Genomic DNA, 14,296 nt, shown 5'->3' with positions numbered 1-14,296 from the left:
TTCACGGGAAATTAGGGATGGGCAACAAATGTGGCCTTGCCAGTGAAACCCACATCTTTCGGAAGAATAACAAAAAATGGCCATACAACATGTTGGCCAATCTTACAATGGAGGGTCTCATGCAAATCATAGTCCTGAGCCGTTGTGGCGCACCTGAGCTGGATGGATTCCTGTATCCTCTACCCAAGAGCTCACAATTCCTCAGGGAACTTTGACATGCGGGAGCACATCTCTTGCTCCTGTTCAAGGTGAAACTTACTTTCTTGTGGCTCCTGAGCCCCCCATCTGTGCTCAGTTGAACAAGGCTGTGTCTGTCCTCCTTATTTGGGAACGGCCCACAGCTCCCTCTGCCTCTGCACACTAGTGATGTGATCATCACCCTGTGTCAGCCTATCCATACACCATGCAAGGACCCACAGGTGAGAGTATCGGCAGTCCTTGACCACATCCTGGCTATCTCCATTGCTGGATTGTGTGCTCATACGGTATGATGGTACTGCTTCTTGCTTGTGCTGCTCTTGATCTGCAGATGGAGAGGGTGCTTTGTGGGGCAGTCTGCACCTGAAGACATGATGAGAGCTAGTCTCGGAGAGTAGAAACATCTGCAATGCTAATTTGTTCCCTACAATCGCTAGTTCCTTCAGGAGCTCCTGTTTTGCCAGTCCTGACTGCCTCTTGACCACATCCTGGTTATTTCCATTGCTATGTGTTCCATGGGGTTTCCTCCTGTCTGGGCCCCCTCCCTTTGTATTTTGCATGTTCTTTTTCTTCAAGGATGAAACCGAGCATGATAAGATACTACTGTCCTCTGTGTCCAGTGTCATCTGTCCTTATTCATTAGGAGCTGCCTGTCTCAGTGGTGAAAAGTTCTCAGCAGCTCTGCCTGGGAGCTATTCTGAGGAGTCAGTAAGTGCCCTGGGTACACCTCCCCCCTCCCCCTATATTCAGGAGGGACACACATCCTGAGGAGGTGGTGTGTCTGCTGGATGATTCAAGTCCTGTGAGCTATCTAGGGTGTTGAGTGTTGCACTCACCTGCCAGAATGTACAACGTTGTTGAATCTTTTTCAGCACCGGATACAAGTTCCCCTCATCTCGCCTCTGCCACTGATGGCAGCAACAATCTGGAGTCAAACATATGTGATCCCTGCTAATGGCCTACTCTTGCCACCCTCCAGGAAAAGGACCTCCTCCTCCTCCCTCACGGCCTCCAACACGAGATCCAGGTCCACATCAATAAACTGAGGGGAAACCCTGCTCAGGGGCCCAAACCTGCAGCGCTCCCCATTCATTTCACCAGCAGCCTCAGTGATAGTTGCTGTAGGGTGCCTAAATGAAAATGAGTCTCACACTTGATCTGCTCTTCTCTATTCCTGCCCTCACAGGCTCCAACTGGGCAGGAAACCTGCCTCCATATCAATTAAGCACTTGCCCCCATAAAAATAGCAGCTTTAATCAGTTCCCCACAGGAGACAAGTTTCTGACTTGAAAACAAACCCGGCACTTGTTGCCCATCTCTGTGAGGAAAGCTCAGCTCCATATCAGATGTAAAGAAATTCTACTTTTATGAATTCTCAATGCCTTTGGAGAATCTTAAGTATAATAATTGTTTCTGTGTATATTAACACATTGTTGTTCACAAAAATACTATTGCCAAAAAAAGTCCCAATGTTATGTTAAATGGGACAGATTTCGAACTGATCTGGTACCTCCAAACTGGGCATCCATGAGGAACTGTGGGTCCTAAGCAGTAGCAGAATTGTATACAACTACAATCTGGCATAACACCCCTCTACCATTCCCATCAAGCGGGGGGGGGGGGGGGGGGGGGGGGTGTCAAACCTCGGGAAGCCACAACACAGGAGTCTTGCATACCAAACAGCAAAAGCAGCATCCAATAGACAGAGCTAAGTGATCCTACATTCAACTGGTCAGATCCTGTCACATTCACTTGTCAACAGTGGTGGACAATTAAACTACTCATTGGAGGATGGGGATAATTTTATTGGAGGATGAGGCTCCAAAATATCCCCATCCTCAATGATGGGGAACCAGCCTGAAGTGCCAATGGTCGAATCATCTTGACATCCTCCTCAGGATCCAGCATGGCATGCCAGTATTCAGCCAGTTCAGTTCACTCCATATATCAAGAAACAGGTGAAGACACTGGAGACTGCTTCAGCTATGAGCCCTATCTGCGCTGGTCAAAAACAACCACCTAGGTATTCTAATCCCGTTTTCCAACACTTGGCCCATAACCTTGTTTGCCTTGGCATCACAAGTGCACATCTAAATACTCCTTAAATGTCATGAGCGTCTCTGCCTCCACCACCCTTTTAGGCAGTTTGTTCCAGACTCCCACCGCCCTCTGGGTAAAAAGGTTTTTCCTCACATCCCCTCTTAAACTTCCTGCCCTTTACCTTAAATCTATGCCTCCTGGTCACTAACCCTCCACCAAAGGGAAAATGTTCTTCCTGTCTACTTTATTTATGCCCATCATAATTTTATACATCTCAATCATGTCCCCCCTCAGTGTCCTCTGTTCCATGGAAAACAACCTGAGTCTGCCCAATCTCTCTTCATAGCCATAACTCTCCAGCCCAGGCAACATCGTGGTAAGTCTCTGCACCCTTTCCAGTGCTATCACATCCTTCCCAGAATGTGGATTCCAGAACTACACATAATATTCTAGCTGTGACCTAACCAGTGTTTTATCCAGTTCCAATGTCACTTCCCTGCTCTTAAAACTCTATGCCTTGGCTAATATGCCTTCTTAGCCACTGTATCCACCTACCCTGATATCTTAAGGGACCGGTGTACATGCACACCAAAGTTCCTCTGATCCTCAGTGCTTCCCAGGGTCCTGCCGCTCATCATGTATTCCCTCGCACTTATCCAGATTGAAGTCCATTTGTCACTGATCAGCCCATCTGACCAGCTTGTCTATTTCTTCTAGCAATCTAAGGATATCCTCGTTTAATATTTACCACCCCACCAATTTTCGTATCATCCACTCAGAACCTCCTCTCTGTCTATGTTAATCACTTCAATTTTATCACAGTCCTTCTCCCTGATTTATATACCCACACCGTCCCTCTCACGACTGAACACCGACACAAAGTATTAATTTAGAACCCTATCCACGTCCTCCGGCTCCACACACAAATTACCACTGGGGTCCTTAATGGGCCCTATTCTTTCCTTAGTTATCCTTTTACCCTTAATGTACTTGTAAAACAATTTAGGATTTTCCTTTATGTTACCTGTCAGTATCCTTTCATGCCCCCTTTTTTGCTCTCCTAAGCAGAACAAATCAAACATGGCCAATCACTACCCATCCGTCTACTCTCGATCATCAGCTTTTGGGATCATTGACATTGTTAGCAAGCGGCACTCAGGAACATCCTGCTCACTGATGTTGCACGTTTTACTTGAGTGTAATACGCGTTTTTTGGAGTGTATTAACACGCCTCCGTTTAAAGACCGTGTGCTTATCACTGCTAGGCTCTGTATGTGTAATTTCAGCTCGGGAGTCGCCAGGTGTCGTATATAAACACCTCACAAGTATCTCAAGGTCAGGTTCAAAGTAATAAGACTATACACCGATTAGTAAGTTCCAACGATCAATATTTATTATACAAATATAATAAATACGCATGCACACGCTAAAGACTAATACCTATTTCTACTATTAAACGACTAAATACTTATCTAAGTGGGAACCAGCAAGGTCAGGGGACAAGGCCTTTGTTCCTTTCTGGGCTGCACCTTCTGTTCGTTATTAGACGAGTACTGTATAAGTTCACGTAGCGAGCGTCGTTTTGGGACTTACTGAACGATGGCTGGTGCTCAACGGCTGGTGATGGAAGACAGGATCAACGGCTGGAGTCGGAGTCAGGATACAACAGCAGATCTGGGTCGAAGTCAAAACAGCAGTCCAAGCCGGAGCATAAAAACAACAGCAGACCAGGCCGGAGCAAGAACAGACAGGACCATGTGTGGGGTCTATCTTTATAGTGGCCCCCAATGTCCGTGCCTTTTCGGGGCGGGCTTTGCCTGTCATGCATTGATTGGATCAATTCCCAATCGATGTCTCACAAATCCCCCAATCTGAGGGTCCCTTCTCGATGTGTGGGGCGGTCTCTAGGGTCTTTTGTGATGGATACTTCTGGTGCCGTTTTGTCTGGGCCTCCACTTAAAGTATCTATTCAAAACCAAATGTTGCTATTGTGTGTGCCCAGATCTGGATTGCCTCATTAATATGCAAAGCGTTTTGCTATTAACACCTTTGGTTGAGATCTCCCACCTGGCCAGAAACTAGTTTTGCTACGTGCAGAATGCTAATCAGTCTTTGCAGACTGCTTGTCTTGGCTAAACTGCTTTTTCCCTGCAGTCTTAGCAGTTCTCCATTTTGTTAGCCCAGTGTCCATCTTAGGTGGCTACACTGACCCTCAATTTTGGTTCCACCAGGGCCACTTGACTCCTGACCTCCGTACTCGCTTATTTCAAATAAAGGGGTGAACTCTAGAGGTGAGAGTGACTGCCCTTTACATCAAGGCTGCATTTGGCCGGGTATGGCAGCAAGAAGCTCCAGCAAAACTGGAGTCAATTGGAATCGAGAGAAAACTCTCCACTTGTTGGAGTCACACTTGCACAAGTTTGATCATTATGACTGTTGGTGATCAATCATCTCAGTCCCAGGATACCATTGCAGGTGTTCTTCAGGGTAGTGTCCCCGGCCTAACCAGGTTCAGCTGCTTCATCAATGACCTTTCCTCCATCATAAGGTCCAAAGTAGGGGTGCCATTAATGATTGCACAACGTTCAGTACTATTCGTAACTCCTCAGATACCAAAGCGATCTATGTCCAAATGCAGCAAGACCCGGATAACATTCAGGCTTGTGCTGATAAGTAGTCAGTAACATTCGCGCCACACAAGTACTAGGCAATTGCCATCTTCAACAAGAGAGAATCAAACCATCTCCCCATTACATTCAATGGCATCACCATTGTTGAAGCCCCCCCCCCTCCCCCAATCAACATCCTGGGGGGTTATCATTCACTAGAAATTGAACTGGACCAACCATATAAATACTGTGGCTACAAGTGTAGGGCAGAGGCAAGGAATTCTGTGGCATGTAACTGACCTCCTGACTCCCCAAAGCCTGTCCACCATCTTCAAGTCAGGAGTGTGATGGAATATTCCCCACTTGGCTAGGTCAGTGCAGATCCATCAACACTCCAGTAGCTCTACACCATTCAGAAGAAGGCAGCCTGTTTGATTGGCACCCCCTCCATACCTCCAACATTCTCTCCCTCCATCACCGACACATAGTGGCAGCAGTGCGTACCATCTACAAGATGCATTGCATCAACTCACCAAGGCTCCTGTGACAGCACATTACAAACCCGCAACCTCTATCCAGAAGGACAAGGGCAGCAGGTGCATGGGAACACCACCGCCTGCAATTTCCTTTCCAACACACACACCCATGCTGACTTGGAACTATAGTGCCCTTCCTGCACTGACACTGGGTCAAAATCCTGGAAGTCCTTCTCTGATAGCACTGGGGGTGTTCCTACAACACGTGGACTGCAGCAGTTCAAGAAGGTGGCGCACCACCACCTTCTCAAGGGCAATTCAATATGAATTCAAATAAAAGATTGACCATCTGTCTATGCTTAAAGCTATTACCGTTCCATTTTTTGAGGCATTCATTAACAGAGTATTAATTAATCTTTGATTTGATCACTATTCTATTGAAAGAAAGGGAGGGTAAGCGTTCCAATCCTTAATCTAGTCTGAGCTTGTTTATTCATAACCGTTTCCTCTAATGAGACACTCAACATCCAGGATTGCACACAGCAGTGTCCTGAAGATTGATCTTAATAATAATAATAATAATCACTTATTGTCACAAGTAGGCTTCAATGAAGTTACTGTGAAAAGCCCTTAGTCGCCACATTCCAACGCCTGTTCGGGGAGGCCGGTACGGGAATTGAACCCGCGCTGTTGGCCTTGTTCTGCATTACAAGCCAGCTGTTTAGCCCTTCTTCAATTCATGGATAGTCCAGGTCAATCCTAGAGGATTTGCAACCCTTCCTATAACCTCCTCTAACCCAGCCATTCTCTTGGTGAACAGGAAAATCATTTCTGATTTTGGACATTGATGGCTGATTGTCAATGAGCTGAATAAAAACACACTTTCAATAATTCTTTCAAGGCACAATTTGTGGTCTCCTCTACACAAGGGAGACCAAACACAGATTGGGTGACCGCTTTGTCGAACATCTCCGTTTAGATCACAAGTATGAAGCCAAATTTCTGGTGACCTGTCATTTTAATTCCCCACCGTGCTCTCTTACTGACATTTTTGTCCTTGGCCTGCTGCACTGTTCCTGTGAAGTTCTATGTAAGCTTGAAGAACAGCACCTCAATTTTCAGTGAGGCATTTTACACACTGGACACAACATTGAGTCCAACAATTTCAGATCGTGAACTCTGACCCCACCTTTTGATTCCTATTTGCATGTTTCGGTTTTCTCTTACTTTTGTTTTCAGACAGTGGCACACTGTTTACTGTTTAATATTCTTTTGTTTCATTTCTTATCTCACCACCATTCCCTTTGGGCCCCATAAGACCTCTTACCTCTGTCATTTAATCTCTCCTGAATCCTACCCTCCACAGGCCTTCTATTTATCTGTGTCCCACCCACCTCTTGCTCAAAATCTATTAAATCTCTAACACTTCGGTAATAGGGAAGATGCTGGAATCTATCATCAAGGAAGAAATTGCGAGGCATCTGGATAGAAATTGTCCCATTGGGCAGACGCAGCATGGGTTCGTAAAAGGCAGGTCATGCCTAACTAATTTAGTGGAAATTTTTGAGGACATTACCAGTGCAGTAGATAACAGGGAGCCGATGGATGTGGTATATCTGGATTTCCAGAAAGCCTTTGACAAGGTGCCACACAAAAGGTTGCTGCATAAGATAAAGATGCATGGCATTAAGGGTAAAGTAGTAGCATGGATAGAGGATTGGTTAATTAATAGAAAGCAAAGAGTTGGGATAAATGGGTGTTTCTCTGGTTGGCAATCAGTAGCTAGTGGTGTTCCTCAGGGATCCGTGTTGGGCCCACAATTGTTCACAATTTACATTGATGATTTGGAGTTGGGGACCAAGGGCAATGTGTCCAAGTTTGCAGATGACACTAAGATGAGTGGTAAAGCGAAAAGTGCAGAGGATACTGGAAGTCTGCAGAGGGATTTGGATAGGTTAAGTGAATGGGCTCGGGTCTGGCAGATGGAATACAATGTTGACAAATGTGAGGTTATCCATTTTGGTAGGAATAACAGCAAACGGGATTATTATTTAAACGATAAAATATTAAAGCATGCCGCTGTTCAGAGAGACTTGGGTGTGCTAGTGCATGAGTCACAGAAGGTTGGTTTACAAGTGCAACAGGTGATTAAGAAGGCAAATGGAATTTTGTCCTTCATTGCTAGAGGGATGGAGTTTAAGACTAGGGAGGTTATGTTGCAATTGTATAAGGTGTTAGTGCGGCCACACCTGGAGTATTGTGTTCAGTTTTGGTCTCCTTACTTGAGAAAGGACATACTGGCGCTGGAGGGTGTGCAGAGGAGATTCACTAGGTTAATCCCAGAGCTGAAGGGGTTGGATTATGAGGAGAGGTTGAGTAGACTGGGACTGTACTCGTTGGAATTTAGAAGGATGAGGGGGGATCTTATAGAAACATTTAAAATTATGAAGGGAATAGATAGGATAGATGCGGGCAGGTTGTTTCCACTGGCGGGTGACAGCAGAACTAGGGGGCATAGCCTCAAAATAAGGGGAAGTAGATTTAGGACTGAGTTTAGGAGGAACTTCTTCACCCAAAGGGTTGTGAATCTATGGAATTCCTTGCCCAGTGAAGCAGTTGAGGCTCCTTCATTACATGTTTTTAAGGTAAAGATAGATAGTTTTTTGAAGAATAAAGGGATTAAGGGTTATGGTGTTCGGGCTGGAAAGTGGAGCTGAGTCCACAAAAGATCAGCCATGATCTAATTGAATGGCGGAGCAGGCTCGAGGGGCCAGATGGCCTACTCCTGCTCCTAGTTCTTATGTTCTTATGTTCTTATTTTCCTGATCCGATGAAAGGTCATTGTTCTGAAGCATTAACATTTCCAGCATTTTCATTGATTTATAGAATCCTTACAGTGCAAAAGGAGGCCATTTGTCCCATTAACCCTGCACTGACCCTTCGAAAGACCACCACACCTAGGCCCAATCCCCTGCCCTATTCTTGCAACACCACCCTAAGGGACAATTTAGCAAGACCAATCCATCTGACCTGCACATCTTTGGACTGTGGGTGGAAGCCAGAGCACCCGGAGGAAACCCACGCAGACACGGGGATTACGTGCAAATTCCACACAATCACTAGAGGTCAGAATCACCATGCTGTCTCTATTTCAGATTGCCAACATCCACAGTATTTTGCTTTGTCAGAATTTATGTAAACTTTAAAATCTTTCACTTACTCAGAATCAAATGCTTCAAAAGTAACCCATGCCACGAGAGTTATCCAATAAATGCTGCATCTAATACTCGTCTCACATGAAGACGTGGAATGATTGGCCACTGTTCTTAACAATGAGTGGAGTGACTGCCTAATGGTAATTTATTGTTTCATATTTATTGTCATTCACAGATAAGCAGCAAGATATTCTGGTGCAAATTAATTGCAAAAACTCCATGTAAGAATTTCATTTGCTCAGCCTGAAAGGTGTGAATTACTGAAATTGACTAAATACTGTGTCTGCTGGGTTTTATATTGATGTTGTACGATCAGTCACTGCCAACAGGATTGTTGCACCACAAATAGCTTACTTGACAGTTTGCTGTGTACCAGCATTCTCACTGAAATCTCTACCTGGAATAATGTTTCTGTATAGTGAAGAAAATGTCTCATCAATGATCCAGGTGTAAAGAATTTTTACACACATGTCATGCCACACTACTGACATGCGTTAATGTTTGAGGATTTCACAATTATGAATAAAATACTGTACCACACATTAACATTGATAATTTATTGAAAAATACTTCCGGTATAGCATAATTTTCAAATCAGTGATTTTCCTTTTTTGTTTGCAAAAAATCAGGTATTTGTGGAGGATGGTGCTGGAACCAGGATTGCCTCAACCTCCGAGCTGTATGATATTTGTCTAGTTCAGACAGACCTTCTTGGAGCCATCCATGACCGCAATTACTTCATAAAGTGTGTTCAGCAATGTGAAGAGAATTACAGTAACTACACTGCACTTTCACACTGAAGATATCAGCCTCAGATAGCTGAAAAAACTCAGGGCATGTGTTTGAAAATGAAACTGGATAATAAAATTATATAAGTTAGTTAATTATATTTAGGACAAAAGTGAAGTTTGCGATAAATTGGTTGAGTTATAATGAAATATTATGATCATAATGATACATTATTCTGAAAAAGCATCTAATTATTTATGGTTATTGTGAAAATTGTAATAGGTTTGTGACACCAGAAGATAGTTTGCAGTGACTCTTGTTTATTTGCATTAAACCAAGTCCAGTTAAACACAATATCTTTAAGCAAGTGTCATACAGAGGAATATACCATACACTAAGTGTTTTTCCCCCACATTGTCATCGTTCCTATCCAATACTGAGGCCCTCTTCCATTTGTCAAGAAAAGCTTCTGGATTTTAAAAATTCATTCATGGGATGTGAGCGTCACTGGCCGCCATTAACTTCTTGAATTGCTGCACTCTGTATGTACATCCACAGTGCAATTAGGGAGAGTTCCAGGATTTAGACCCAGCAATATCGATGGAACATTGATATATTTCCAAGCGTGGATATGTGTCTGCTGCTGTGGTTCTTCCGGGTAGGAGAGGTCATGGGTTTTGAAGGTGGTGTCTAAGGAGCCATGGCAAGTTACTATGTGGCATCTTATAGATCGTACATATTGCTGCCATTACTCTAATGATTGAGGGAATGTTAAAGGGGTCAGTTTAGCTCATTTGGCTGGACAGCTGGTTCGTGATACAGAACGAGACCAACAGTTTAGTTTCCATACTGGCTGAGGTTATTCATGAGGTTATTCAACGTTGCCCCTCACCTGAGGTGTGGCGATCCTCAGGTTAAATCAGCACCAGTCAGCTCTCTCCCTCAAAAGGGGAAAGCAGCCTATCGTCGTCTGGGACTATGGTGACTACTTACTTTTAATGTTAAAGGAGATGGATGGGATGCCTATCAAACAGGCTGCATTGTCTTGGATAGAGTTGAGTTATTGAGTGTCTTTATATCCTGTTTCTCATGATAATTCTCATTGATAATTAATTATGAGAAGCGCTGTTGTGTACAAGAAAATATATATTCCTTCAACTCAATAGATGCCAACTTGTTTTCATCCTGCTCTTCCATTGTTCCACTCTTCATCTCAAAACTGCCTTGATTAACTGTTTTTCAATATTGTCATGAAAACAAATCAAGAGACACATCTCAAACGACCTGTTATTTCAGCAAACACCTGAACCATTAGGCTGATATTTACAGAAGTGCTGGTATATTGGTCCCTGTCCCTGCCCCCCCCTCCCCCCAAACATGTTTGTGACTAACTTTAAAAAAGGCAGCCCCACAGTGATAATATGCTGCAGCGGCCTTCAGGTGAGATTGGGACTTCTGCCTTGCCAATTTGATTAGCTGGCAGCTGAATAATCCCAGCCGTGCCAGAACTCAGCAGTAAGCGCTGCTAGGGCTACACTCAATCCCAAGAAGAAGACCATGGTGACTGGACTCAAAGGTGAATCTCAGGGTTTTTGGATGAGGGATGATCATAGATCCTGGGGAGGCAAAGGTGGTGGGTTGAGCTTTGGAAGCAGGTGGTGGCACAAAGGGGTACCATGTTGAGGTGGTGCCCCTGATGCACACATGGCACCCTCTCCTTCCTGCCCTTTCTCCTCAGATGGTAAAAACGCGGCTGGCCACTTTCCTCTGTCTTCCATCCTCCATGTGTTATACTATTTTGATTAAAACTAAATTAAACAAACTGATGGAAAAATGTAAAGAGCAGCCCCTTAAGGGAACAAAAACAAATCACAAAAGAAGTTTAACATCAAATCAAAACATGATTAAAGGGTCAATAAAACATCCAGTCGTTGTGGTGTCCATCAGGCACAGAAGGCCTCTACGCTGCTGGCAGATAGTGTGCTCCCTCTCTAGGGGTATCTGGCCGCAAATATAGCCATGGTAGAGGGGCGGACAGTCGGGCTGGATGACCCCTCGATTGCGCGCTTTCTGAACCTGTTTATGTCCATGTGTTTTGGTAGCCGAGGCAGTCCTTAACTGCCCATTATTTAGTCATATAAAGACCTCAATAGGCCTACCCACCCACTCAATATGGGGGAAGGTGGTGGGTTAGCCACCCGTCCTATTTTATATGCCCCCTGCCTCAAACACATCCAGAGGGTTGTGTAAAATTCTTAGTTTTAATTAAATTGTACACTGACAAATCAAACTCTAAAATATAATGGGAGTGTTAAAAGAACCATAAATGTTAATCTTCATCGCACATATATATTTATAACAACTGAATTATCTTAGTCATGTCCTTGAAAATGAAGAAATCTTTTTCGGATTCCTTACTTCCAGATCAATAACTCCACTATTTTTAATTTTTCATTAGGAATTTTAAAAACCTCACCAACTTTCAAAACCATCAATTACTAACCAACAATGCTACAGTCACTACCATCTAGGCAACGAGAAGTCTGAGACGACAACATAGCCCAAGGCGTTTCTCCTGCATGATTCATATTTTGCTATAAGTCACGAGCTCCTAAAACTCATATGCCTCTTTCAGACTCATAGTTGCATACTTACCAAATGTCTTTTAGAGGTAGCTGTTCAGGATATTCAAATGCTGCAGTTGTTTAGATACTCCTTAAGAGGTTTACCCTCGACTTGTTCGATAGGTTGAAGGGCAGCTCCCACCTGTATTTCGATGGTATGTTTTACAACCAGAAATCAAAAAATTTGATGGTTCCTCAATCCAAATTGATTGGAAGATATAAACAGCTATTCACTAATGTAAGCAGACACAGCCACACTTACACCATGATAAAACATGGTTTTTGAGGTGCTTTCTTTTTGCAGTATATGTAATAAGGAGATCATCTGCATATCACACAGCTGTGAAGGTGATTTGTCTGCAAAAGTAAATCTATGTGATTGTGATCTCCTAGTGTTATTGCTTCACATGCTCGGCTACCTCCATGTCTAAATCTAAACTCACTTTCCATTTATCCTTTTTATTAAATATAGTGGAGGATTAAGATACTCCAGAGTTTCACCCTCTACTTGCTCTATGCACTAAATTGTATCCAGTTTGGTCCTCAAACAATCGTACCTGAATATGAATCCCAAATGCCCCAGTAGTGTGTACATTTACTGGGTAACTTCTGCATTATGGATGCTGGCGAATTGTCAAAACAAATAAAGATTTTACTTCCCAGACACCATTTTTGCAATTGTTCATCGGGTGACTGTCCAGTTGGGTAATTTTTCATTTATTTGGTACACTTCCTGATTTACCATATTTTCCCAATTTGGTAAAATACAAGGCGCACACAACCACACAGGAGGCATTTGAGTTATCACGTTTTGATTAATTTATTACCCATGTGCTTAATCACACCCGTCTCATTTACAATTTTAACCCTTTCAACTGATGAATTAATTTTGAAATAATATTGACTTTCTAACAACAGCTCCATCTCCCATCCAATCCATAATGGGCCTTCTCTGGTGAAAGTGTACTGAAACAAAAATGTTCTCTCTCTGCCTTCCAGTATCTTCTGGCAGTGCATTCAAGAAACCCATCCCATTCTTGTTTAAGTGCTAATTGAGCCCAATCGCCACAAAGATTATCACAGTCCCTGAGGCATTGTTTTATCAATCACAGCACAATTTCATATCTCACATTTGAGTACACCACCCGATGTGTGATCTGAGCCTCAAGTTCATTATTTTATTTTATTTTTTAAAATTTAGATTACCCAATTATTTTTTCCAATTAAGGGGCAATTTAGCGTGGCCAATCCACCTATCTGCACATTTTTGGGTTGTGGGGGCGAAACCCACGCAGACACGGGGAGAATGTGCAAACTCCACACGAACAGTGATCCAGAGCCGGGATCGAACCTGGGACCTCAGCGCCATGAGGCAGCTGTGCTAACCACTAGGCCACCGTGCTGCCCTTCAAGTCCATTATTGAGCCCCTCTGTAAAATATCATCCATCACCCACTGTTTTTGAGTGTCATGTGTTTGAGAATCTTGCAGAACCTGAACAGTTATTGCCTCGTGCACCCATACTGGGTGACAAACATCAAAATCTGATTCCAGCACTTCAATGCTGCTGTACACTGTACTTACCCTCTTGTCTTTTGTGAACATAAGGAAAATGTAATTGACACAGTGGCTCAACATTACCTGGAGTAACAATAACATTGCATCCCTGGGAAAGATGTTCTATAGGTGCTTTGTCTACCCTTTTTAACCTCTAAACCAAAAGTAATTATTGAAGCTGCTGATAAAGTTTGTTAACCATACTCCACCCAGTCCATACTTGGACTAGATGTATTCCTTGGTAACCATGTAATGGTGACTGGCAGTCACAACCGGCATTATAGGACCAATAATAAATCTCTTGTACAATCATAGTTTTGTTTATGACTATCAGTCGAGATGCAATTCTTATTCAAACCCATTCATTATCATAGTTTCCACAAAGAAGTCCAAATGTTACATACACAATGAGTAATTGAGGTGTCATCATCAACATTTCTTTATATCTGTAACTCAAGTACTGTATCTAGCAGACAATTTCTGACCACCTGTCACAATCTTTACATCTTTAACTGATTAAAGTGATACCACACCTAGTACTTTTACGTTTTTATTTCCTTGTGTATTGTAAAAATATAGACCAATGGTTTTGCTTGCACCAAAAGTGTCCAAGGTAAGCATTTGTCACCCAGTCTTGGCTTGGTAGAGTAACCTTCCAGTAGTAAAGTGCTGGACAAGAGCGCAGTGAGTATGGAAGGTTAACAAAGCAACAGCTAGAACACGGAAAACAAAGGTACTGTTCAATTAGTAATGGTAAATATTTAAATGCCAGGAGTCTAGTGAATGAGGCAGATGAACTGTGGGCACAGAAAGACATTTGACTGTACAATGTAGTTATTACTGATATGT

The 14,296-nt window shown here is 43.2% G+C and overlaps 1 protein-coding gene across 2 annotated transcripts in view; it reads left to right on the top strand.

Annotated features, from left to right (window-relative positions):
- Window positions 1–13,986, top strand: part of si:dkey-32e6.3 — a 63,392-nt gene extending 49,406 nt beyond the window's left edge. The window contains exons 6-7 of one of the 2 annotated variants that reach the window (XM_038812522.1): window positions 9,168–9,312; window positions 11,726–13,986. In XM_038812522.1, the coding sequence (XP_038668450.1) occupies window positions 9,168–9,312; window positions 11,726–11,769 (189 nt within the window). In that variant the 3' untranslated portion in view covers window positions 11,770–13,986. The remainder of the gene's footprint in view (window positions 1–9,167; window positions 9,313–11,725) is intronic. The other variant, XM_038812523.1, reaches the window with a different exon arrangement.
- The last annotated feature ends 310 nt before the right edge of the window (window positions 13,987–14,296 follow it).

The sequence above is a fragment of the Scyliorhinus canicula genome, chromosome 11, assembly GCF_902713615.1.
Source record: "Scyliorhinus canicula chromosome 11, sScyCan1.1, whole genome shotgun sequence".
Taxonomy (NCBI): domain Eukaryota; kingdom Metazoa; phylum Chordata; class Chondrichthyes; order Carcharhiniformes; family Scyliorhinidae; genus Scyliorhinus; species Scyliorhinus canicula.
Note: the sequence above shows the minus strand (reverse complement) of the source record. Positions and strands in the feature narration are given on the sequence as shown.